The 23,297-nt window shown below is 59.6% G+C and overlaps 1 protein-coding gene across 1 annotated transcript in view; it reads left to right on the forward strand.

Moving 5' to 3' along the window:
* Window positions 1-23,297, forward strand: part of SLIT1 (slit guidance ligand 1) — a 63,496-nt gene that overhangs the window by 23,035 nt on the left and 17,164 nt on the right. Inside the window, 2 exon segments of the mRNA XM_068397479.1 lie at window positions 22,887-22,958; window positions 23,095-23,166. Of these exon segments, the coding sequence (XP_068253580.1) occupies window positions 22,887-22,958; window positions 23,095-23,166 (144 nt within the window).

Consider the following 23,297-nt stretch of genomic DNA (forward strand, 5'->3'; position numbering starts at 1 on the left):
GGAAACAGCAGGGATAGTTTAAAACAGTTTCCTCGCCCCCCTCTTCTCCCTGTCTGGCCCTCGCCACCCCTCTGATGGGGGATGGCGTTCGGGGCAGAGCTGCTTGGAGAGAAAAAGTCTCTCAGACTTTTTCCAGGCCCTGGGGCTGGAGGAGAGAGGTTTTTCTGGAAGGTGCAGGTGGGAAAAGCTTGAGTGTTGAGTGTTTGGGAAACGATAATTTTGGGATCCTACGGAGGAGGAGTGGGGGGCATTAGCCCCATTGCAGGGACAGAGTATGAAATGTGGAAAGCACAGGAAAAGCTCCCCAAAAGTGCCTCTCACCCTGGAGCTGCGAAGTCCTCCATTCCCAGACCCCTCCTATGGCAGAACTGCGAAGGGGACCCGGGAGTCCTGGCCCTGCATCCCCACCACCTTCCCATCCCTGGTGCAGTGCACAAAGGGGTTTTTGTCCAACTCTGAGCCCCACAGGTGGGTGGGTGCTTCCTCCCCCCCGCCTTTACCCCTGGGCTGGGATGCTTTTTCCCAGGGGCCACTGTTGGTCCATTGCGGGCTTGCAGGTTGGCTTGGCAACAAGGGCCTGGGGATGTGGGTTTGGGGTTGAACCCATCACAGGACCCTTTTTGGGATATTTGCCTGGGGGCTGGTGATCCTGCTTGCCGCGGGCTGGCACGTACCCAGCAAAACGCATGGCCGTGCGTTTTGCTGGGTATGTGCCAGGCCGTGGCAAGCGTGATGGAAGTGCAAAGTCACTGCATGCCATGTGGGTGCACCAATGGCACAGGGTGTAGGGTCAGGGTTCAGGTACCTGGCTTCGGGGTTTCACCCCAGGGATGCTCCATTGCAGCTCCTCTCCGTTGCACAGCCAGGCAATTACCGCTGGTGCTATTAATTACTAATCATGGGGACGAAGTCGGGGCAGTGTAGCAGGGGGGAGTCTGTGCTTTGGGGGGTAAATGAGAGTGAGTAAGCAGGGGGGCTGGCTGCATTCCCGGGGCTCGGTGGTATTTCCAGCTCCTGCTCTCCAACTGGAGGCATTTCCACCTCCCAGCGTTGCCGTCCCGCTTGTTCTCTTCCCTATGGGCGCAGCATGTTGCTCATTCCTGCATCCTACGATTTCACAGCATCCCCGCGGCCGGGTGTTAATGAGATTAGACCCAGGCTTTAAGATGTCTCTCTCTATCCTTTGCCATCCAATTACACAGCCCGCATGGTATCTGATTGCCTGCGAGAGGGGAGGACTGGGGCTGGCTGGGATGGGAGGATGCAGCTGGTCTTTCTGGGTATCAGCCCTGCCGTGCCGAGTGGTTTTCTTTCTTTTCTTCCCCCCCTTGGCTTTGAGCTACTTCGTTTGGCTTTTTCATCGCTTCTCGACGTGGCGGCTGGGCAGAATTTGTTTAAATTAACTGCTTGAATGGCAGTGTTTGTGTGTGTTGGTAGGGGGGAGCTCACACAGTACCAGAATGGATGAGGGGGATTAAAGGAACCTAATTTGTTCCAGATGGGCATCCTGGACTGGGAAACACCCCCACAACCCCAACCCCAGCTGGGGGCCACTGGCAAGGAGCTTGAGGCTGGGATGCTACAGCGGGTGGCTGCCTGGTTTTCCTGCAGCAGGGTGGCTGCTCCGAGTGTGTGCCGTGGGACTGGGGTGCCCTGCATCTCCCAGGGTGCTGGCTGGCTCTGTGCCACCCGGCCGTGCCCAGGGCCAGCAGGCAGATGCACCTTCCCTGGCTGGCATGGAGCGTGGGGTGCAGCAGCCTCCGCTCTCTCCGCTCCAAGCGCCGCGGGCTCTGGGGACACAGGGCTGGGGACAACTGCTGCATGTGAGTTTGGCTTTCGGAGGTGCCTCAGCTCCGGCGTTAGCCGACAGCGCAAACACAGCCTGCCGCGGCAGCACTGCTGGAGCAGCGGTTTCTGCTCAGCAGTCTTGGTTGCAATGTGAGGAATGATAATATTTAGTCTTTGACGCCCTCCCCCTGGGCTCTAGGGTACCTCGCGGCGCTCGATCAGTCCGACATCCCCGCTGCTGCAGACATCAGCATATTTTTTTCTTATTTACAGATGGAAAACTGAGTCCCAGAGACAGGAGCTAAATTGCCTGCATGGCCCTGCCAGTTGCATTTCCCAGACCTGTAGGGATTAGAGACCTGGTGACAACCCTGCCTGCTCTCTCGTGGCTGTGCCTCCCACCAATGGCCAGATTTCTCCTCCAGACCTGCTACATGGTGCCAGGGCTGCGTGTTCGCAGCCCATCCGGTGGCAGTGCCTAGACTGGAAGCGTGTCAGTCCCAAGTGAGATGAAGTGTGCAGGAGCAAAGGGCTGCTGGGGAGGGGTGTTGCTGGTGGGGACTCATTGCTTTTGAGTTTTATTAATGGCTGAGAGCGGGACATAAGCTGCGAGCCAGCCAGCTGCTGGCAATATCACCCGTGCTGTAGGACAGCTCGTTGTTTCACAGGGGATTTAAGCTTCTTAGGGGAATGGGCTGCAGAAGAGCCCATCAGGTTTAATGGGAGCAAGTGTCGAGTGGTACCTTTTGCTACTGAAAGCTGGAAAAGCCCTGTTCTTGGCAGGAATGAGCCCACTCACCCTGCAATGGCCTTTTTGTGAAGGCAGTGGTTTGCTCTGGCCTGTCTGGCTGCACCCAAGCAGATGGCCGAGCCGGGGAACGAGGCAAGGCACAGGAGAGGAGGCCCACGGCAGCCGATTCAGAAGGGCTGCGGTGGGAGGTGGGGGCTGAGGAGGGTCCAGGCAGGGTTGTGGGAGGTGTGTGGGGCAATTGGGAAGTGCTGGCTGGCCTCCCTCACCCCCTGACCCTCGGCCAAGGCTCTGTCTGCCAGCCCTCCTGGGCCATCCTTGGCCCCACATCCCCCCCAGCTCTCGTTTGCTTCCACAAGTATTGAGAAAATAAACAGCGTGGCCGAAAGGGGATGTCCCTGTGTCCCTCCACACACAACCGCCTCCCCAGGGAGCCACGCAGGTGGTGACCCTGCATTCCTCAGCCCGAGGGTTAACCAGAGGGAAAGCAAATATTGGCTTCTCTGGGGGCTGCACATGGCCAGGGCTGCCTCTTGCCCAAGGAAAGGGGCTCACAGGACAGGCAGGTCCTCATCCCTGGCAGGGGTCGTTGCACAAACCCAGCTCTTCTCCCAGGTAGCACAAGGTCCCCACTGTGGTCTGACTCCACTCCCCGGGGCAGGATCTGACCCCAGGGGAGTCCAGCACTGCACATCCTCCCTCTCCCCCATCCTTCTTCACACCCTCCATCCCAATCTTGTCTCTTAGGAACTGCCCCTGGCCAAGACCTGAGCTTCATAGGGAGGGATGTGGCACTTTCTATGCATCAGTCCCTTTGCCACCTCGAGAGTGATGGCGAGGTTGTTAACCCCCACGGCACTGGTTGGGCCGAGGCACGGCGAGCAATGATAGAGCATCCCTGCAATGCCTCCACCCCGGTAGCAGCCGGCTGCTCTGCCTCCAGCTTGACACCGATCCCCACTACAATAATGATACGGGCGGCAATCAGGGAGGAATTAAAGGATAATTAATGCCAATCCACATGGAAAATTGCTCTCGTCAAACAAACCTGATATCATTTTTTTTGATGAGCTGACAAATTGGGTTGATAAGTAGTGGCTGTGCTGACATGATATACTGAGACTTCTGCAAGTTGTTTTACTCTTGCCTGGAGGATATTGCGATGAAAACATTAATATTCTGCAAAAATTAGTGTAGCATTTCTGACAATGTGCTTCACTGGGAGGTTTCCCCGGGGAATTGCAGCGGTCACCTTTCTGGCAGGGTGCAGCAGGGGTCTAATGATGATGAACTGATGTTCTCTGCAGAGCCACGGTGGTCTTGGCACCTTCAGTGGCAATATTGACTTTTGCCAACCACACCCAAGTCTCCCGGCCTCTCGTTGCCTCCTCCTTCTGCCCTGCGCCAGCTGAGGGTGTGCAGTGCGCTGGGTGGTGTAAGTGATGTAGCTGGGGACAAAACCACCTGCACCATCATGGAGCTTGGTTTGGGAGGAAACAAGAATCAATAGGTGAAAGGAGCGGGGCTGGTGCTGCCGGTGGGATGCTGGTCCAGCAGGATGTTCCTCCTGAAACACCTGCGCTAGGAAACATCCTCCTGCAAGGTCACACAACGGGGGGGAAAAAAAAAATGTAGGTCACAGCTATAAGACATAGAACAGCGTCTGGGGACACAGTTACACTGAAAAGGACTTAGCAGCCGTCGCAGCAACACGCTTTGGGAAGCAGGCTTCCAGCGCTGCAGCTCGAGGATGAGGGATGAGCAGAGCAGCTCTGGGTACCAGGGACTGGGGGGCAGTCACCGTTTTGGGGGGCAACAGGGAGGCCTCCGCTGAGCATCGTTTCTGCTTCAGGGCCCACGGTTTAGAGAGATGTTGGGAAATTAGAAAGTGCGCAGAGAGGAGGTGCAGGATAATTGGAGGTCTGGAAAACCTGCCTTCCAGTGGAGAGAATTAAAAAGCTCAGCCTATTTAGCGTATGCAAGGGGAGGTTAGGAGGGGATTTGATCCCCGTCTCTGCATATCTGCATGGGGAGAAGCCTGATTGTAGGCACCTCATTAATTCTGTAAAGAAAGAAAAAGAGAAAAAGCATAAAATCATTCAATAGCTGGAGGCTGAAACCAGACAAATTCAGACTAGAAATAAATTTTGTTTTTTCACCATGAAGAGCAGTTAACCATTGAACGCTCAGCTGGGAAGAGGTGGATTGAATGTCCTTTGAAGTTGTGAAGGAGATCATACTTCTCTCCCTGATGGTGCAAACGGGAAGGGACAGGGTGGGAGCAGGAATCCCAGGGAGGGCTCTGTGTGTGCGCAGGGGCATCCCAGTGATAAAGTGTCCCGTTCTGGGTGATGGATGACACCCCATCCGCTGTCCCTCTCTGTGCACCGGGGACATCAATCCAGCACCTCCGTCCCAGGCCAGGACCTTAGTTGCTTTCAAACTCCCCGAGCATCCCTGCACTGCGAGGCTGGCTGAGCAAAGCTGGCTGTGGAGGCTCCTCTCCATCCGGGATGATGTGAGGCGATGTCTGAGCGGGCACATCTGCTGGTGGGGATGGGGCTGCCGCAGCCGGGGGGGGGGTCCCAGGCTGCCCCCGATGCTCTCAGCTGGGGTGGGGGGGATCGGCTGGCGCCGGTCTTCCCATGCTTTCCCTGGGGGATGCTCAGCCATGGCCTTCCCGACCCCTGCACTGCAATCCTGTCTGAGCATCTTAGGCAGAGTTATGTTTTACTAGCGTGGTAAAAGGGAAAGACGGCTTCACTTTAATTTTATGAGCTACAAAGTACCTTGCCTGGTTAGGTGCTGGCTGAGCTTTGCAAGGGCTCTGGCTCGGAGTTCATGGGGCAAATGGCGGTGGTTGAAGATGCTGTCTCTCCCCTATGCTGCTCCCTTGCCCATCACAACTGCTCTTCCTCCAGCGCCCCTATCTCCGCAGAGCTGGGCAGGAGCTGCTCCTCTTGTGGTCCCATCCCTTTGCAGAGAGATGCCAGCAGTGACCATGACAGTGAGGCCAAAACGGAGCGCTCCCGGGTTGTCCGGCTGCAGGGTTTTCCTGGCTGCTGGTCCCTGAAAATTGTGCCTGGGATGGTGAGAAGGTGAAAGGTGGCTATAGCTGGGGACGTGGCTCTGGGAAAGCCCCACCCTGGCTGCACGTCTGGGGACAATGCGTGCAGGGCGGCGGGATGCTGCGGGGAGCCATCGGTGCCCCCCGTGAGCGGGGCGGCGTGTGCGAACTCCCACGTGTCCTCGCAGCCTGCCGACCCCTGATCCCCTGGTTGTAGGAATGCCTTTACATGCTCTGGGAATCTTTGTGCTCCTGTCCTCGCAGCCTGCCGCTGCCGGGCCTGGGTTTTGTGCTTTGGCTTCTTTTTTCTTTCCCTCTTTTTTTCTTTTTTTTTTTTTTCCAGCCTCTTTCACAAAGACACCTATTCTCCCCGCCGCGCCCCGGGGATTTACACAGAAAGCTCACCCTCAACACAGCCAAAGAAAGGCCGGGGCGGCTGGGGAGAGGAAGCTCACACAAAATGCGGTGTGTGGCTCTTTGTGTCCCCTTTGTAATTCCCTGCACAATGAACTGCCCTGGCCACCCACAAGCCCTGGGATACCCCCAGGTGCCCCATCCACCCTGCCACCCCAACGCGGCAGCGGGCAGAGCTGGGGATGCTCCTTGCCAGGTGGCCGAGAGCGCAGCCTTTGTGCTCGGGAAAAGGGGAAATTTGGGCAGGATGGAGATCGCCATGTTCCTGCAGCAGCAAAAAGCTCCCTCATATCCCTGCTGGCCCCGGGCAGAGCACTGGGGGCGTCCCTCGGGCAGAGCCCTTCCATCAGCCCCACTCTGACAGCTTTTAACATGCTAATTACCCTCTCAAGGGCAGGAGCAGCTCGGTGTAAAACCCATGTTCAGCCCTCGGTCATGGACATTTGCTTGGAGAAGCAGTGTTAAATATTTATCCTCCCCGCCTCTCCCCTGACTCTGCAGGCATTAACAATAGCGATCCAACCTGCCCCTTCCCCCTTACCGGGGACATGTGGCTCCCGGGCCATGACAGCGAACGTTATCGTTTGTACCTGTGAATTATTGATAAGGTATAAGGTAGTTCTTGCGGTGAAAAAATAATGAGGGACAGAGGCTGTTTGCAGCCTGGCAAGGCAGACGCTGCTGCTTCAAACCCTCTTCTCCAGGGGCAAAAGGGGCGGTGGGACCCCGTTCCTGCCGGGCCCCGTCCACCAGCTGACCATGCCAGCCCTTAGCAGCGTGCGGCCAGCACCGGGCTGCCTCTGTGCACGGCAGCGCCTCTTGGCATGGGTCTGGCTGGCGCCTGTCCCCTCCCGGCTGCCCGCTGCCTTCCCCAGGGGAGGTGGGCAGCTGCCCTCCCTCCCCAGCCCCACGCTGCCTGCAGCTCCCACGAGCTGGGGGATGCTCGCTCAGGCAGCTGCCTGCGGGTCGCGGAGGTGAGCGGCGATGTCCCTGCTCTGCAGGTTGGCTGCCCACCCCGCGGTGCTGTGGCAGGGAAGGGGCAGGTATCGCCTGGCCCCGCAGACGCCGTGGCTCCAGCGAGCAGATGGGGTTTAGCCGGGGAGAGCCTTTCAGCTGACAGGGCTGGGGGGCTCGGGAGGTCTCCAGGGGCTGGAGGAGGGAGAGCCGTCTTTGGTCTCTGGTTTTGTAGCCACTGATGCCCTAATCTGTCCCTGGAAAAAGGGGGATGAAGCTGCTGAGTCCATGGAAAGCAGGTGGCAGCCCTGGAAGGGGGTCTGTTCCCAGCTTAGGGCTGTCCTTTGGCTGGGAGCTGAACTCAGCGCATCCATCCCCTGAGCTATGGAGGCAAGAGACTGTCCCAGAGAGCCTCTGGGTCCTCCAGCTCTGGCAGGTCTGGGCTTCGGCCGCACTTTGCGAGGCTCCGGGATACCAGGCAGGAGGGTCAGATGGCTCGGGGGGATCTTGTCATTGATGGTGTGAGCAGTCCGATTAAAATCAGGGTGCCTCTTTAAGCCGGTTCAAAGCCTGGCTTTGATGTACTTAGACCCTCAACCCCGCTGTGCTTTGTGGGGTGAGCATTAGTAGGAGAGCCAGGGCATTAACGTGCGGAGCCTGGCCCAACCTGGAGTTGCACATCTGCGTCCCTGGGCTGGGCAATGGGGTGCCAGGGTGCTGCACCTGCCCCAGGAACAGCGGGAGGAGCTGGGATGAGCCACCCTCCTCCCTTGCACAGAGCCCCCCACCATGCTTTGGCAGCATCACCCCTGCCTGAGAAGGGGCTGCCCAGACCTGCTGTGCCCCGACATCAGGTGTTTCTTTCCTAAAAATGTGTCTGAACCCGGCGTCCCGGACTCCAGGGATGTAGGATGTGCTGTTATTTCTGAAGATGCAGGAGTGCCCGGGAGGCAGAGCAGCCCCTGCCCATCCCCTGCCACAGCTGGGGGCCACCTGGGCAGCACTGCTCCCCACCTCCTGCCCCACTTGTGGCTCCCAGTAGTGGCTGTGGGGCTGAGAGGATTCCCATGAGCTGCCCGCCTCCATGCCTCCCTCGCTGGGTCTCCTGGGGGAAGGTGGAAGCGTGGGGTGCTTGTGAGCAGTGCGGGGGGAGGTGGATGTCTTGTGTTGTTCCTCGGCATTGGCACTGCCCGTGCCCCTTTCGGCCTGGCCTGAATGGTTTGGGTGCTGATTTTAATTGCATACTGTAGTAGCAGAGTTGCTCACAGCCTTCGGTTTCTGTCTTTCTCTGTGCCTAACCTCCCCAGAGTGCTCCCTGGGTTGTGTGCCTGAGGAAGCATTTCTGGGTGAGGAGCATTGCACTGGTCTTTCCACCAGCCTCAAAAGATGGGCTGGACTCCTGGCGGGGCCGTGTCCCCCCTCTCTGCTGCTCCCCAGGGCTCTGCTTTTCCAGGTGTGCTGGTGCTAGGGTGGATGAAGAATGACACTGCTGGGGCAAAGGCTTGAAAGTGAGAATTGAGGAGCGATTAAGAGAGCGCGCATGTGTGCAGTGTGTCTGCACGCTGGTGGGTGTGTGGATGTGATGTGGTGGGCGATGGGTTGCAGCACGTGTGCTGCAGTGTGTCTGGGCGCAATGGGAGATGCTCCCAGGCAGTGTGTGGAGGGCCCCTGGTCCGAGGGTGCTCCAGCATCAGGCAGCATTACCGCCGGAGTACAAGCTGCAGCATGGGAGCTGTAGTGATGCAGGGGCCGAGTACAGCTCCTCGCTCCGGCTGCAGCAGAGCATCCCTGAGTGGGTGATTGATTCCAGCATTAAAGGCTCTGGGAGTGTGAGCCCTCGTCTCCCCGCTCACCCTCCTGCTGCCTGACTTGCCTCCAGTCGTGCAGCACACACAGGCCAGGCCACTTGGATATCAACTTTGAAGTGTGAATTTCAAACACTCCCTCTGTCCTCATCCCCTCTCCTGTGTCTGATGGGAGGTGCGGGGAGCCACAGGAGCACCAGGCACATGAAACAGCCCCGTTCAAAGCCTGGCATTGCGGCTCCCACTTGCAAGCCGATTTAAGTTTGCAGGCAATTACCTGGTGGTGTTCCCTGCCTTCGCTCCCGGCCTTTTCCCTTGCAAACCACCTGCTCCCTGCTTTGCTTTTAGGGGAAGAGCCTGGCACCAGGGCAGGTACGAGGTGCATTGGGCTGGGCTCCTGCCTGCAAGTCACGGTGAGGGATGCTGCAGCCCTCCTGTGCCCCATCCCGTGGTCCCCGTGGCTCTACCTCAGCGCTGCCTTGCTTTGGCCCCATTCAGAGCTGACACATAAGGGTGAGACCAAACCCAAGCCCTTTTCCCTCCAGCTGCTTTCTGGTTAGTGGGGTGCAATGGGGATGGCTCGTCCCGCACTGGATCCTGGGGTGCAATGGAGATGGCTCGTCCCGCGCTGTATCCCAGGGCACTGTGGGATGCTCTAGTGCTTGGCTGGAGCTGGGGCTGTGTGCGTGCGGGGAGGACCCGGCCCCTTCCCCGTGCGAGGTAAAGGTGAGACTGTGCGTGTGAACTTGATTTCACAAGACATCAGTTACGCTGCAGTCATGTGGAAATTGGCTCTCGGAGCTCCTTCCTTCTGGCACCGAGCAGCTCCCTGCGCCTACTCCCCCCTTGGCAAGTGGATGGGCTGATAATATGAGGAAGCACCTGCTCCCCTCCAAGCCGTGTCTGGGATCTCATCTCCAGGCTCGCTGACAATTTGCATTAATGTGCACTTAACTAACCAGGAGCCCTCTTACATCCCGACTGCCTTTGCTGGGGGGCTGGCATGGCTTGTGAGGATGGTGGGACCGGCAGAGGCGTTTCTGGGCTGCTTCCTTTGTGCTCTGGAAATCTCCAACCCTCAGAAAAAAAAACCCTCTTTGCTGGAAGAATGGGTCCTTCTCCCAAAGTACTTGAAAAGATGTCCCGGATTTCTGCCCAGCCAGGACCCTGCATTGTTCCTGGGCAGGATTTTAGTGGGGCAGCCAGCTAATTTGCGGTATTTTACATATCTAATACGTTGTCAGAAATGCTTTTAAATCCCTATAATATTTAATTAGGAGGCAGCTTTTGGCGTATTAGGCAGGAATGGGGCTGTCTGATTAGTTATTGGCGATTTCATACCCGTGAAGGTAACTAAATTAAGTAAAAGCTGGAGGCAAGTTCCCATGCACGCATCCGCCCTGTTTTGGAGCTGCTGTGGGACACAGCAGGGTCGATGCTGGTTGTCTGGCCTTGGAGCAGCATGTACCCATCCAGGGCTGCTCCTGGGCTTTCCCCCTCTGTGGGGCGAGGGACAGACGTTCCCCATGGCAGGGACCATCCCAGCCTGTGGTACCAGCTGGAGCAGGACATCTTCCACCACGGTCGGGGCTCCAGCCACCTCCCGCGGGACTCTGACACCTTCCTGGGCCCGTGATGTGCTTGTCTCCCAAACCTGGTATTTTTAATCTCAAAACTGAGCTGGGATCTGACAAAATATGAATCATCCAAGAGATGTAAGAGCAGGCAGAGTCCCTGGCAGACTGGGCTGTATTTTTAGCCTGCACGTGTTGGAATTTGACTGTTTCTTAGGAAAAAAAAAAGAGGTTTTCAGATCTGAGTGCCTAGCTCTGGCCAGGCTGGGAGCCCTGCTACTGGCTCCGCGTTGCATTGCCTGCCTTGAACATAAAGGTTTATGGCAGTGTGGGAAGGAGGACGAGGTCCAGGCTGTGCTGCACAGCCCCTGCTCGGCTCTCCCATTGCAGAGGACCACGCTGGGGGTCTGAGCCCTGCCGTGCGCCCATTGCCAGGAGCTCAGTGGTGCGGGCATGGGCACATGCATGTGACCAGGGGTTGTCTGCTCACCCTTCTGCTGGCCCAGGCCAGCAGCCGTGGCTCGGAGTAGCCACACCTGGAGCTGGTCACAGATGAGGCACTCCCAGGAGTGTGGGTGTCTCTGGGGGCACCAGCACCCAAAGTTGCCCAGCCATGCTGCCATGTCCTTGCACACATGCCAGTGATGGACGGCACGTATTCCTCCCCAGGCTGCCCTGAGGTGGCTCCCGCTGCATCCCGTGGTGGGGTCCCAGCCCACAATGCCCTCGCTGTGAGATGGGGCTCCATGGCCACCCCACTCCCTCCAAGGGGGCTGATATCTGCCCGGCTGCGCTGGTGTGAGTCTCTCCCCCTCTGCGGGATTTGCAGACAGGACCGCACTGTTCGGGAGATTTCATCCCCCCTTTAATCTTGGTGGCTGGAAGCCAGGGAGCCGATAATGATGAAGGAGTGTAAATGTCAGCAGGAAACCAGCTTCAATCAGAACTGTTAAAAATAAACCTGCCAGGCTTGCTCTGGGAGGGGGAATCAGCCCCGGCGGCTCCTCTCCCCAGGTCCTAGAGCACGAGTCGCGCCTGTGCCGAGCAATGCCAGCCCACCCGAGCAGCTGCGCTGGAGGGTGGCTGCAACCTTGGCAGATCCAGCCCTGGCCAGCAGCTCCCTTGGAGTTGGGAGGAGCAACGCCCCGGAGCCAGCTGGGGTGCAGGGTCCCATCCCCTCTCCCCAGATGCACCCTGGCTCTCCCCTTAGTGGGAATCCCCACTGTAATCCTGGCTGGGCTTGAGCTAAGTTTTAAATGGCAGAGTGTAGCGTTGGAGAGGGGCGTGGAGGTGAGCTGCTTCTGGCATGTGTTTTTTCTTGGGGATCCCTACGAGCTGCGTGCTCTGGCGTAGCGTGTGTGATGGCGGTGAGGTGCTCAACCTTTGTGAAAACACCCGTGACTGTAGTTACCTCCTGGGAAACGCACAGCTCAGTCGGTCTGTGGCAAGGATGGGGACACGAAGGTAACACTGCACCCGGCTATTCAGGCACATCCGCAGGGCAGTCTGCTGCGGGCTCCTGGGGTCACAGAGCCGGTGTCCCCACCTGAAGCGAGATGCGCTTGGAGCAGAGACAGGAGGTGCGTTGTTAACCTCAAAGATGATTAACCTCAGGGCAGCTGGCAAAGGGACGTGGGGCTGCTCCATCGCTGCAGCTTTAATATGGAGGCTGAAGGTCTGTGCGAGACCCCCAGGAGCCCGTGGGCTCGGGGCCGGGGCGCCCTGGTCTGTGCCTTGCAGTCAGGCGCTGCTGCCAGGCTCGCTGCTCCTCTGAGGCTCCACGCATGCGTGGGCTGGGGAAAGGCAGGAGGAGCACCAAGATGTGCCTCCGGCCACCCATTTCTGCCTCCCCAAAACAAGGTGGAGCTGTTGATCCCCAGCACAGGTGGGTCCGTGGGCCGCGGGGTTTTACAGGGCTGCAGCTGTACTAACTGCCTGCAGGCACAGGCTTCCCCAGCCTCACGGTGTGGTTTTGTGCCGGGGGCTCTTCAAAGAGCTGCTCTATGGAGGGATGCCCCCGTGGGCTGGGGTGCAGCTCCCTGTCCCCCCTGGCATGGCTGTGACTGGGTGCTGCTCTCCCAAACCCTCTTGGGAGCAACGTTACTGGGGCAAGGGCAGCCTCAGCTCAGGCCCAGCCCTGTGGCAAGGCTTTGCTGCCCTGCCAGCAGTTTTTATCCTGGCTTTGATGTGTGCAACACAGGATGGAGTCTCTTTATCTGCCTGTTGGGTTTCCCCTGCCGTGCGCCCCTGCGCTCGGTTCCCATGCTCGGGCGCTCTTGCAGCCTCGCGCTCGACCTGCCCCCTTTCCCACCCTCTTTTCCCATCGGACCCTTCTCTTGTCAGGGCTGTTTCCTCCCAGCCCTGTGTAAAATCACATCTCTTTTTCCAACTGATGGGCTGGATTTAAGATGTCTCGCTGGCTCCACCCTGACTGCCAACGGGGGCTGATGCTTTTCACCCCATCATGCATCTCCCACCTTGCATCCCACTGCTGGCTCTGTGGTCGCTCCCAGGTGCTTTCAGGGAGCCAGGCTATGAGATGCAGCTGCTGCTGGGACAAGAGTTTTGCCTGTCTTAGTGCTAGAGCTGAGCATGAGGAGCCTGAAGGACCCTTGGTCGTGCCAGGGCATCTCTCCAAGTAACTGCAGCTGGGTCTTGCAAGGTTCAGCATCGGTTTCAGAGCATCCTCCAGGCCAGAAGGAGTTTGCTTTAGCCCTTCCCAAAGCTGGGACCAGGGTTTAGAGTTGCTATCCCAGGACTTGCTAAGCTGAGGAGCAGCATCATTCCTTGGCTCGCCAGCCTGCACCAGATCTGGGACAGCCGGGACACAATTCTCAGCTTGGCTCAGCCTCATTCACACCTCGGAGGAATCCAAGAGGGCTGGCAGGGCTGGCTTCACACTTATTAGCAATTAAAAGCCTCGAGCCTGGGAGTCAATTAGCTCTGAGCTCAGCAGTGCCGCAAACCCAGGGGATGAGCCTGCTAATGAGAGCTACAGCCAGCTCCCCACAGGGCTCGGGGCTGGCTCGCCAGAAGAGCTGTTTGCTTTTTCATTTACACCTTGGATGAGTGTTGCTGCATGGAGTTCGGGGTGTCTTCTTGGACACAAGCTGCAGGGCAGGGAGCACACGCTGGAGCCTGGCACCTCTCCCAGCATGGTACAGCACAGTCACCCAGCAGGGCCCAGCATGGGGTCATGGTGGGGTGAGGGGGCACTGACCTTGTCCTAACCATCACGGGGCTGCGCCGGAGGGTCTCGCTGTGGCACGCTGCCGTCTGATGGAGGTAGAGCCGCGTGGGGTCTAGCAAATCCCCACTGCTACCCCCCAACTCGCTCTGTCCCAAGCTCTGGAGCTGCTGGGCTGCAGTACCCTGATTTGCTGGGCAGCCTGGGACGTGCTGGGTCCGTGAGCACTGGGATGATGCTCTGCCATGGGCAATGGTTTCCCTCTGCAACAGGAGAGCGGTGGGGCGGTGAGCTGAGGGCAGGTTCGGGGGGAGGCTGGTGGGGCCGTGCAGCCCCAGGGAAGGGGACGGCTCTGCGCCTTTGATTTGCAGCGTGTTGGGCGATGCAAACGTGTAGCAGGTAGGCGTGCAGGCTGGAGGGCAGCGTGGGAGCTGGAAAGAAAACACACTTCGGTGGAGGGTTTCGCAGGGATTTCCCACTACCAGAGGGCAAGACAGAAGCAAAAACATGAGAGGAGGGAGGAAAACAAGCTTGCTGAATGCCAGGGCGGAGGTGGTGAAAAGCAGGGATGGAGAGAAGCAGGAGGCCATGCAGTGATGGGGCCACCGGCTGGGTGCCCCGGCTCCCGGTGGCAGTGGGACATGGAGGCTGTGAGCCAGGCAGGTGCAGTTTTAACACCCAGTGTCCAGCCAGACACTTGATGGATGGGACGAGCCCTCATCCAGCGGTCAGTGGGAGCAGGGGGAGACGTGTCAGCCACACAGCAGGTCCCTTTGCAGACCGTGGTGGGTTGGCTGCTCCCGTGTGTGTGCTGCAGGGCACCCCCCTGCCCACCCCGGCCTCTGCCAGACCGCGGGGCGCTGGGCACAGCAGATGCTGTGGCTCTCTTGAGGCACTTCGGGATGCTGGGGAGCTAGTGACGATGCCTTAGCCCGGCGTTGGCTCCCCTTCCCGCAGATAACGAGGCTGCAGGAACAAAGGGACAGTGCAGGGAGGGGGCGGTGACAGGCACGCAGGGTTTGCAGCTTGTTATTTCACTTGTGTTTCCATTAAAGCTGCTGCTTTTAACTTGTTTCAATCTCTGAAGAGGCTCTAGGGTGGGTGGCAGATGCTTTATTCCCCCTCCCTCCCGCCCTCCCCTCTTTTCCTCGGCCAGCTGCCCCTGCTCCCACAGCACCCCACTTCCCGCAGAGGCCGAGTCCCGCGGCTCTGGCTGTGCAGCGCAGCCCACGCGGGAGCCGCTCCCTGCCGGAGCTGGACCGGAGCCACCGCATGGGCACTGCCCTGCACAGGGAGCTGCTCAGCAAAGCCCCGCTCACACAAATGCCAGCCCTGTGCGCATCATCCCGCTCATGACAGATGTTGCGTGTCCCCGACTTCCCCCATGCCCCGACCCGGGGCTGCTGGTGCACCCATGCAGCTTGCCATCCCCTGTGCACACCCTCAGCATACGCAGGCACCGTGGTGACACCACCAGGTGATATCAGCTGGTGTCAGTCGCTGGTGCCCCGATAAGGACAGCAGCCTGGGTCATGGCGTGGGTCAGCAGCGTTCCTTTGAAGCCGCTGAGATTTACGCATGCCCTGAAATGTTTTGCTAAACCAGCAGCACTGTGCTGGGGCTGGAACTCTTCTCACTAACTGTTGCCATGAGCATATGTTGCATCTTACACATGCTCTGCTTGGCTGTCCAAGCAACAGCCCTCTCCAGCTTTAATATTTTGGGAAGCATCTGCATCTCCCAGGAGGGAAGGGGCCGGGGCTGGAGCCTGGGGTCAGCACGGCACTTTGGGAAGCCTTTCCCGGCTGGGGAGCGGCGTGAAGCATCACTCCCCGGTCTGGCAGCGTTCACCTTTACTCTTTGCTGTGTGTACGTGGTGGAGAGGTGGAATTTGTTGATCAGGTTCATGTCACTGTGGTCTGAGATGCTCAGCATGACCTCGTGATGACTAGCAGTGTGTTGTCTTGCTCTGGCAAAGGATTGTTTTGCCCTTATGTATATGGGCCTGGCAAGGATGAGCTCTGATTCATCGCTTTCGCTGGTGCTGAGGTAACAAGAAATATTACTGCAAAAAACCTCACGTGGTGATGGCGGCAGCTCTCCTAAGGGAAGTGGTTATTTATTGCTTCTTGGACCTTGATGGACGTGACCTGGTATGTCATCCTGCTTGCCAAGAGGTGCTGAGGACCCTGGTCCCTTCAGGAGGACCATCCCATGGCTAGGAATCACATAACCCCCCCGACGGGTGCTGTGTGAGCAGGTGATGGGCATGACAGGTATGTGGCCCTTGCACAGGGGAGGGTACCCCCAGGGCCGGGCAGGCCCTGTGACTCAGAGCACAGGGACCCCCCCAACTCGCAGGTGGGGACATGAGCCCCGCTTTCCAGCTGGGCTGGGGTAGAGGCACGCATGAAAGTGCATATAGAGGCCAAACTCCCCATGCCACCCAGGAGTGATGAGCCCTGCACAGGGCAGCAGAGGCCAGCGGTGGCTTTCAGGCTGCTGTGGTGGCTAGAAAAAGGATGCCTTGCCCTGATCATCTCTGGGGCCCCTGTAGGGACACCTCTCTGCCTTTGCACAGCACTTCACTGTGCCACAGAGATGTCTCCTGTGCTGAATACAGGTTGCTGCTTGCCATCCTTGTCCCTCTGGCTGTACCGTCCCTGCTCTGTGCGCCCTGTCCCCAGTGCCCATCAAGGCTGTCTGGGTCAGGAGGCAGTTTCTGTGGCCGCAGGTTGCGGTCTCCGCCAGCCTGCTGTGGGCTGCAGCACCAGGAGCCAGGAGGATAATGAGATCTTAATAGTCCAATTATATCCCATCGATTTACTCAGCACATAACTGTTGGCGGCTGGGGCTGCCTGATGAAGCGCTTGCTCCTGCTGCCAGCGGGAAGGGCTGTGCCGCGCCGCCCAGCCTGGGATGCTCCTCGCAGCAACCAGCTGTTCCTGCTTGAACTGTGTCAGGAGCAGCCCCCCCCGACCCATTGTCCCCCCACAGAAGGCAGACACTGGAGTGGGGGGGACCCTGACACCCTGCCCTGGCTGTGCAGGGGGTGCCAGCATCAGGCTGACCCCAGGCTGACATCCCTCACGCCGCTCTGGGGAGCGGAAGGGTTGTACATCTCCGCCTCCCACTAAAACAGGCTGACAGAAGAGGTGACTCCTGCTGTGTGACAGTCCCTGCTGGGTGACAGTCCCTGCCGGCTGAGCCATCGGCTGTGCCTGGCAGCCTGCACCGGGCAGTGTGGTGGCTACCAGAGGTGTGTCCAGGTGGTCTCCTGGCAGCAGAAGCCAGCTCCTGAGCACCCACCTGCAGGCGCTCCTTGCCGCAGCACGGCGTTGCAGGTGCATCCCTGCGCTTTGCTGCTGTTCATTTCCCTTTTGAGCTGGTTGTGGCCGGGAGTCTCACGGACTAACAATGCCTAATTTGGAGGAGTCACCCTTAGCTGTGATTTTAGGCCTGCCTTTGTCATTGTGCTGGTCACCCCTCATTCTGGTGTTGTGAAAAGCAGGGAATAATGTTCCCTTTCCCCCTTGCCATGCTGCTTTGGACCCTGTCCCATCCCCTCCCCTTTCCCTTTGCCAAGGTGACATTTCCAGAGACCCCACAATCTCTTTTCTGAGTGGCAGGGGCTCACGCTGAGCCCACCATGCTGCTCCCTGACTTGTTTGCACCCATGTGTCAGGCTCTGCCAGCCCACCTCGTCCTGCGCAGACACCATCAGCCCCAGGGGCCAGGGTCGCAGTGGGTTGCAGGCAGCAGCAGACAACGCACAGGCTCCCCGTGACCTTGGGGATGGCGGAGTGAGGCAGGGTTGGAGGGGGTGGGAGGTCTGTCTCATCCCCCTCGGCCAGGATGGAGCGGTGCCAGCAGCTGCGCCAGCGGAGCCCATTAAAAATCAAACAGCCTGATGTAATGCTGGGGGGCACGCTGCGGGAGCCTGAGCCTGAGCCAGGGCTGTGGGGCCCCGCTCACGCCGGTGCTGGGGACCGGGGCAGGTGACATGGTGGACAAAACCCTGCCTTGTTACCCTGGCACCCTGCTAAGGCAGCAGCAGGGCAGCTGCCCCCAGCCTCCGGCAAGCAGCTCCCCTCTGGGACACCCCTGCTTGGGCACTGGGTCCTTGCAGCACTGGGGACTCGTGTCCATCACCTTGAGTGGATTGTGTGGCTGGGACACGTGGGTGACTCTTGTTTCCCCCAGCATGGGGCTGTGGGTGCTGATGCCGGCACAAGCAGTGGGTGCAGCTGCTCCTCCCCTGCAGCGAGAAACAGGAGTGCAAAACCCCCGGGGGGACTCTGGGCTGTCGGCCACTAATGTGAGCGCTTATTAGTTTATTGATCTTGCGTAATGTGGGAGTCTTTCTGTCCCTTCTCACTCGCCCTTGTCACCTGTCAGGCAGTGGAGGTGGTGGCGTGAACAGCCGTGCTGGCGGGGCAGCCCAGGCTCTGCCCATCCCTCTGCCCTGGGCAGGCTGTGCTGGGACAAACAGCACGTGTGGGGTGGCCTGAGGGACACCGGGCTGCTTAACAGGTGCTGGTGCCGTGGTCCTTGCTGATTAGTCCCTGGTTAGTCCCTTTGGCTTGGGGAGATGCCGGTTGCACCCTGGCACAGCCTGCACTGGCATAGCGCCGGTGAGGCAAGGCTGGGATCCGGACAGCACCTGTCCCAGCCCGAAACGCTGGTACTGCCCAGGGCTGTGTGGCTTTGGTGGCGAGGGCAGCTGCCTTGTCTGCCCGGGGCTTGGTGGACGGTTGCTGTGGCCGAGCTGGTGCCTGCAGTGGCTGGTCCCAGCGCTGGTGGAGCGGAGCTGCTGGGGGGAGCGCGGGGACCTGTCATGCATTTTCATCGTGGGAGCAGCGGCCCTGGCAGCAGCTGAAGGGGTTAATGCCTTTGATCTGCCCCAGTGAGCAGAGAGGGTCTGGGAGACCACTGCAGGATGCTGACAAGCTTCCAGCATGGAAGCTGGGGAGGAAACAAATGGGAGGAAAGCAGCCCCCTGTGCTTCACCTGGCTGGAGCCGGCAGCCGGTCTGGGGCGTGAGGGTGCTGCTGGGGTGGAAAACTGCTCACCTGCCGCAGCACATCTCCGCAGCCCTCGCCAGCAGCGGACATGACGTGGCTGCGACGTGACACGGGCTGCAACTTTCTCCTGGACGGAGGTGCCCGGGTGGCTGCTGCCGCTGGGTGAGCCGGACTTCTGCGCGGCCGGCAGAGCCAGCCCTGATGGCCGTGGCCAAGCCGGGCTGCCTGGCGAGGGGAGCGCCGTGCCGGAGGGCTGCCAGGCCGCCCCGGTGCTCTTGGCAGGCGGCGGGGGGCTCGGAGGACAAGGGGCCAGCGCCGCTGGGAAGCAATTACCTCCCCGCTGCGTCCGGCCCTAATCCCCTCACATGGCGTGCGAGGAGCCGGCTCGCCAAACAAGGCTCAATCAGGTTAAAGTGTGAAGTCAGGATTAGCCAAAAGAATGAAGAGTGTGGTAATAGCCTCGGCCTCCCCAGCCCCGCTGGGCCCCCTCCCTGCCGCCCGCCCTGCATCCCGCCGCGCTCTTGCCGAGGAGATTAAGGCTGCCGGGGTTTGTTTGCCTGAGTGGGCTCCCCACTGGGAAGCGATGTCGAACAGTTTTGCTCGGGTGCCCCTCTAAGTGCGGGGCAGGGCGGCGCGCTGGGGGGTTGGCTTCCGCTGCCGAGCCCCTGACAGCCCCGAGGGAGCCGTGCCACCCGCGCCTGGCTCCTCGCCGAGGCTCTCCGGGGATTGGCGGCGGTGGGGCAGGGGCTGTGGGCTGCCAGGAGAGCCAGCGCCGGGGGCACCTTCTGACCCGCCGCAGATATGGCACCAACAACCATCATGCACGCAGTGGGGCAGGGCAGCGGGGTATAAGATCCAAGCAGGAAGTCTCCAAAATCCCAGTCCCTGACTGCTGCCATCCCCCATGCTGCCCGGGCAGGGGGGGAACCGTGTGGACATAGCCTGGCCATAAGGCTTTCAGGGGACATGGAAAGAAAGGGGCACCCTCCTCCTCCCCATTGCACAGCCCTGGGCTGGAGCTGGCTGCTGGTAATTAACAGGCATCTGCTGGGTCAGAAAACCCTGTGGGGTGTGAGCCTGGGGACAGACAGGGTCTGGGATGGGGCTGGGCCAGGAAGGGGTGGAAATGCAGTGGGTTCCTGGGGAGCAAGCGGGGTCCTGCTTTGCAGACAGGCTGCTGAGAGCTTCCCATTTGGGCATGTACGTGTGCTACAGCCTCCACAGAGGGTCTACCCAAGCGCAGATGTCTGGCTCTGTCCTCTGGCACTTGCAGGGCGGAGGCTGTGTGTCCCCCATCTCCTGCTCACCCCTCAGCATCCTTCCCCCTTTGCACCCCTGGGACTACCGGAGCCCTCTGCACCCTGTGCTGTGCGGGGGGATCCTCCAGCTGCGTGGTCCCTGCGGCGCGGGGATGGGAGGATGGTGGTGTGGTGGGTGGGACGGCTGCTTGGGCATCCCCTAGATTCAATGACCAGGAACTATTAAACTTGAAGCTTTAGGAAAATATCTGGAAGTGAAACCAGAAAAGTCAGAAAGGGCGGCTGTGACAACAGGGCAGGGGCTGCTTTCTTTCCCCCTCCTCTCTGTTCCCGTGTGCTGGCTGGTCCTCAGCAGGGCTGTCAGATCTGTCAGTGTTTGTGGTCACCGCTGCAAGCTGGCACTCCACATGCGATGGCAGCAACACGCTTGTGTTTGGCAGCGTGCAAGGTGGCACCGGCACAGCCGCTGAGCGTGCCGCAAGCCGCGCGGCGGAGCGAGGAGAAGCCGTGCCATCTGCTCTTTCTTCGGTGCCAAAGTGTAAAGCAAACATAGCTGGGGGTGATGAAACACCAGGAGGGAAGGGGCCGTGCCTTGTTCCAGCGCCGGGTCCCGAGGATCCCGCAGGCAAAGCATGTGCTTGTCCTGGTGTCATCAGCTGTGTAACCTTGCTGGCAATGTGAGCCCAGCGCCGGGGCCTCGCTGAAACCCTTGCATCCAGCGTCTGTCCCTCTTGGCTTCGGTACCTCCAACGGCAGCACTTCATCGGTGACTGTCACAAAAAGCTGTGAAGGGGAGAAGCCTCGCAAAGTCGGTTGCAACCTTCTAGCAGCGTTTCCCTCGCGAGCTGTAAGAGAGCAGCTTGCAGACAGACGCCTGGGTACTCCCCGGGCGCGCTGGGACTCCCGTGTGCTGCGAGCGGGGAAACACGAGCAAGGTTTGCATGGGGGAAACAAGGTGCAGGCAGGGGCTGCCCAGGCAGGCAGTGCCGGAGCTGGGAGGGGGGTGCAGAGCACTGAAGTGTGGTGGTGCTCCCATGCTTGGCCCCACTGCGACCATTTGATGTTGGAGGACAGGCAGCTGCCAAGATGGGAGCGTGATGCATTGAATGCACCGCTAGGAAGAGCGGTGAACCTACTTCTGGGGGTTCCTGGAGGGTTTTCTAGGGGATTCTTCTTCTAGGAGCCAAAAGGGAAAAGGGGGTTTGGGGCGATGCTGCATTTTCTGCAAGGTCAGTGCAATTCCTGGGAGTCCCCAGGCTCATCACATCCCCAGCAGAGGATGGGGAGGGGGCGTTTGCATCTGAAGGGGTGCTGAGGTGTCGGGAATTGCTACAGGTGGTGGGGTCCTTCCCCTTTGGAGAATGCGAGGTGATCCCCATCCTTTTGCGGGGGTTCGGCTCAGAGACCTGGGAAGGGCTGGAGCAGGCAGCGCAGGCAGCCCGAGCCGGGCAGCCTGGCAGTGCCGCCGCGCGGGTAGCAGTGAAACTGCGCCTGGGAAACTCCTCTCTGTGAGCCTGGACCCTTACAGGGGTGGCACCTCCCTTCCTCTGCCCCAGCAATGGTGCTTTGGCCGGCTGGGTTTGGTTCCCCAGGAACGACCCCAGAACGATGCACCAGCCCCTGCTCCCTGTGTATGGTGCCGGAGCAATGCACCGGCCCCTGCCCCCTGCACACCCTGTGGGGGAGCAGGGGCCGGTGCATCGCTCCGGCACCATATGGCAGCTCCTTGGTGGCTGGGCATTCCCACTGGAGGGCTGGGCAAGCCACCATCCTTGTGTTTTCCTTCTCCTCCTGCATCTGTGCAAGTGATGCTGGTGCTTCCCTCCGGGAACATTTCCCCTGTTGTGGCAGTGAAGCTTTTGGCTGGGGTTAAAGTCCCGATTTGGAAGCCTCCAGGTCTTTTGCAAGCAGCTTGTGGCCACGCTGAGCCCATTTTCTGGAGGAAATGGGGGCACGGGGAGGAGTGTGGATGCTGTACCTCCATCCTGACCCAGCCCAAGTGCCCTGGGATATCAGTAGTGAACAGGCTTCGTTGTATGGAAGCAGAGCTGTTGATCACTGAGTGTGAAATACTGGCATCCAGGGTCACCCCAAACCACCTCTCAAGGCTGGGACGGGGGTGTCTGCATGGCCTGTGTAATGCTGGGGGTGCATAATCCACACAGGTTGCCCTGATCCTGCTTCCTTACTCACCTGTGGACTTGCTGCATGGGACAAATGCTGTGCCATGCCTCAGTTTCCCTGTGCAGGAGGGAGCTGGGGACTTGGCCTCACTGCCCCATGGGTGGCTGGAGCAGGGGCTGTGCTGACGTGGGGTTGGGGGCAGGCAATGCAGGCGCCTGCCCAGCTCGGAGGAGCTCCTGGCCCTTGGGGTGGGAGAGGGAACAGCAGCACAGGAGCTGTGAGGCACAAAACCAGTAAGTAGGTCCCCTGAGGATGGGGTGGGCTGAGCTGGTCCACCCTGATCCTACTTTGTGGTGAGATTTTTGGTCTTCATGGTTGTTAAAAGCTAGCCCAGGCGTGGCGGGGGATCTGACCCACTGCCAGCCCTGCAAACACAGAGCCCGTGCCAGCCCGGCACATCCTGGCATTGCAGAGTGAGTGATTACACGGATGGTGCCGTGTAGTGATGAAGTAATTAATGACCCGATTATTTGTGCCCTCTAAAGCGCGGGGCAGGCTCCATGGGAATGCCTGCTGGAGCCACTAAGTGTAATTACCAGTTAATCAGCAGGGACCTGTAATTATAGCAGTCACAGGGTATTTAAGTACGGAGGGTTTTCCCAGAGCTGTGACCTGCTGCTCTGCTTATCAGAGCCAGGGGCAGCTGTGCCTGGGGACACCCGGCCACTAGCAGCCACCATGGATGGAGCCGGACTCACCTGGGGACAGACAGCAGGGCAATGGGGGGGCAACCAAGGACCTGAAGCCAAGTTACAGTTTCCCAGAGCCCCTTGGGGATCACTGGGTGCTGGGGCATGCCCCTGCCTGTGAATGCCCTGGTCCCACCGGGCATCGTGCTTTGCAGGCACTGCTCATTTTCCTTCCTGCCTCTTTCTTCTGCAGGGACCTGAGCGAGAACTTCATCCAGGCCATCCCCAGGAAAGCTTTCCGCGGGGCCACTGACCTCAAGAACCTGTGAGTCCTGGCAGGGACGGGCATGGGTGGCACGGGGGAGTTTGGGGTCAGGTCTGGCGGCAGGAGGCATCAGGAGTCACAGGTCGCTCTCCACCTGGGCTGTCCCTGCAACGCTCCCTCCATCTTTCTCCCGCAGGCAACTGGACAAGAACCAGATCAGCTGCATCGAGGATGGAGCTTTCCGTGCCCTGCGGGGGCTGGAGGTCCTGTAAGTGGCCAAGGGCTGGCTGGAGCCTCCAGCCCACAAGCCCCGTGCAGGCTGAGGGTGTCCCTGGGTGCTCCCTGCTCACCAAGGTGCTGCAGGGACATTCCCAGTGTGCTGTCTCTCCCTGGCCCCAT

This window comes from Nyctibius grandis, chromosome 4, assembly GCF_013368605.1.
Source record: "Nyctibius grandis isolate bNycGra1 chromosome 4, bNycGra1.pri, whole genome shotgun sequence".
In the NCBI taxonomy this organism is placed as follows: domain Eukaryota; kingdom Metazoa; phylum Chordata; class Aves; order Nyctibiiformes; family Nyctibiidae; genus Nyctibius; species Nyctibius grandis.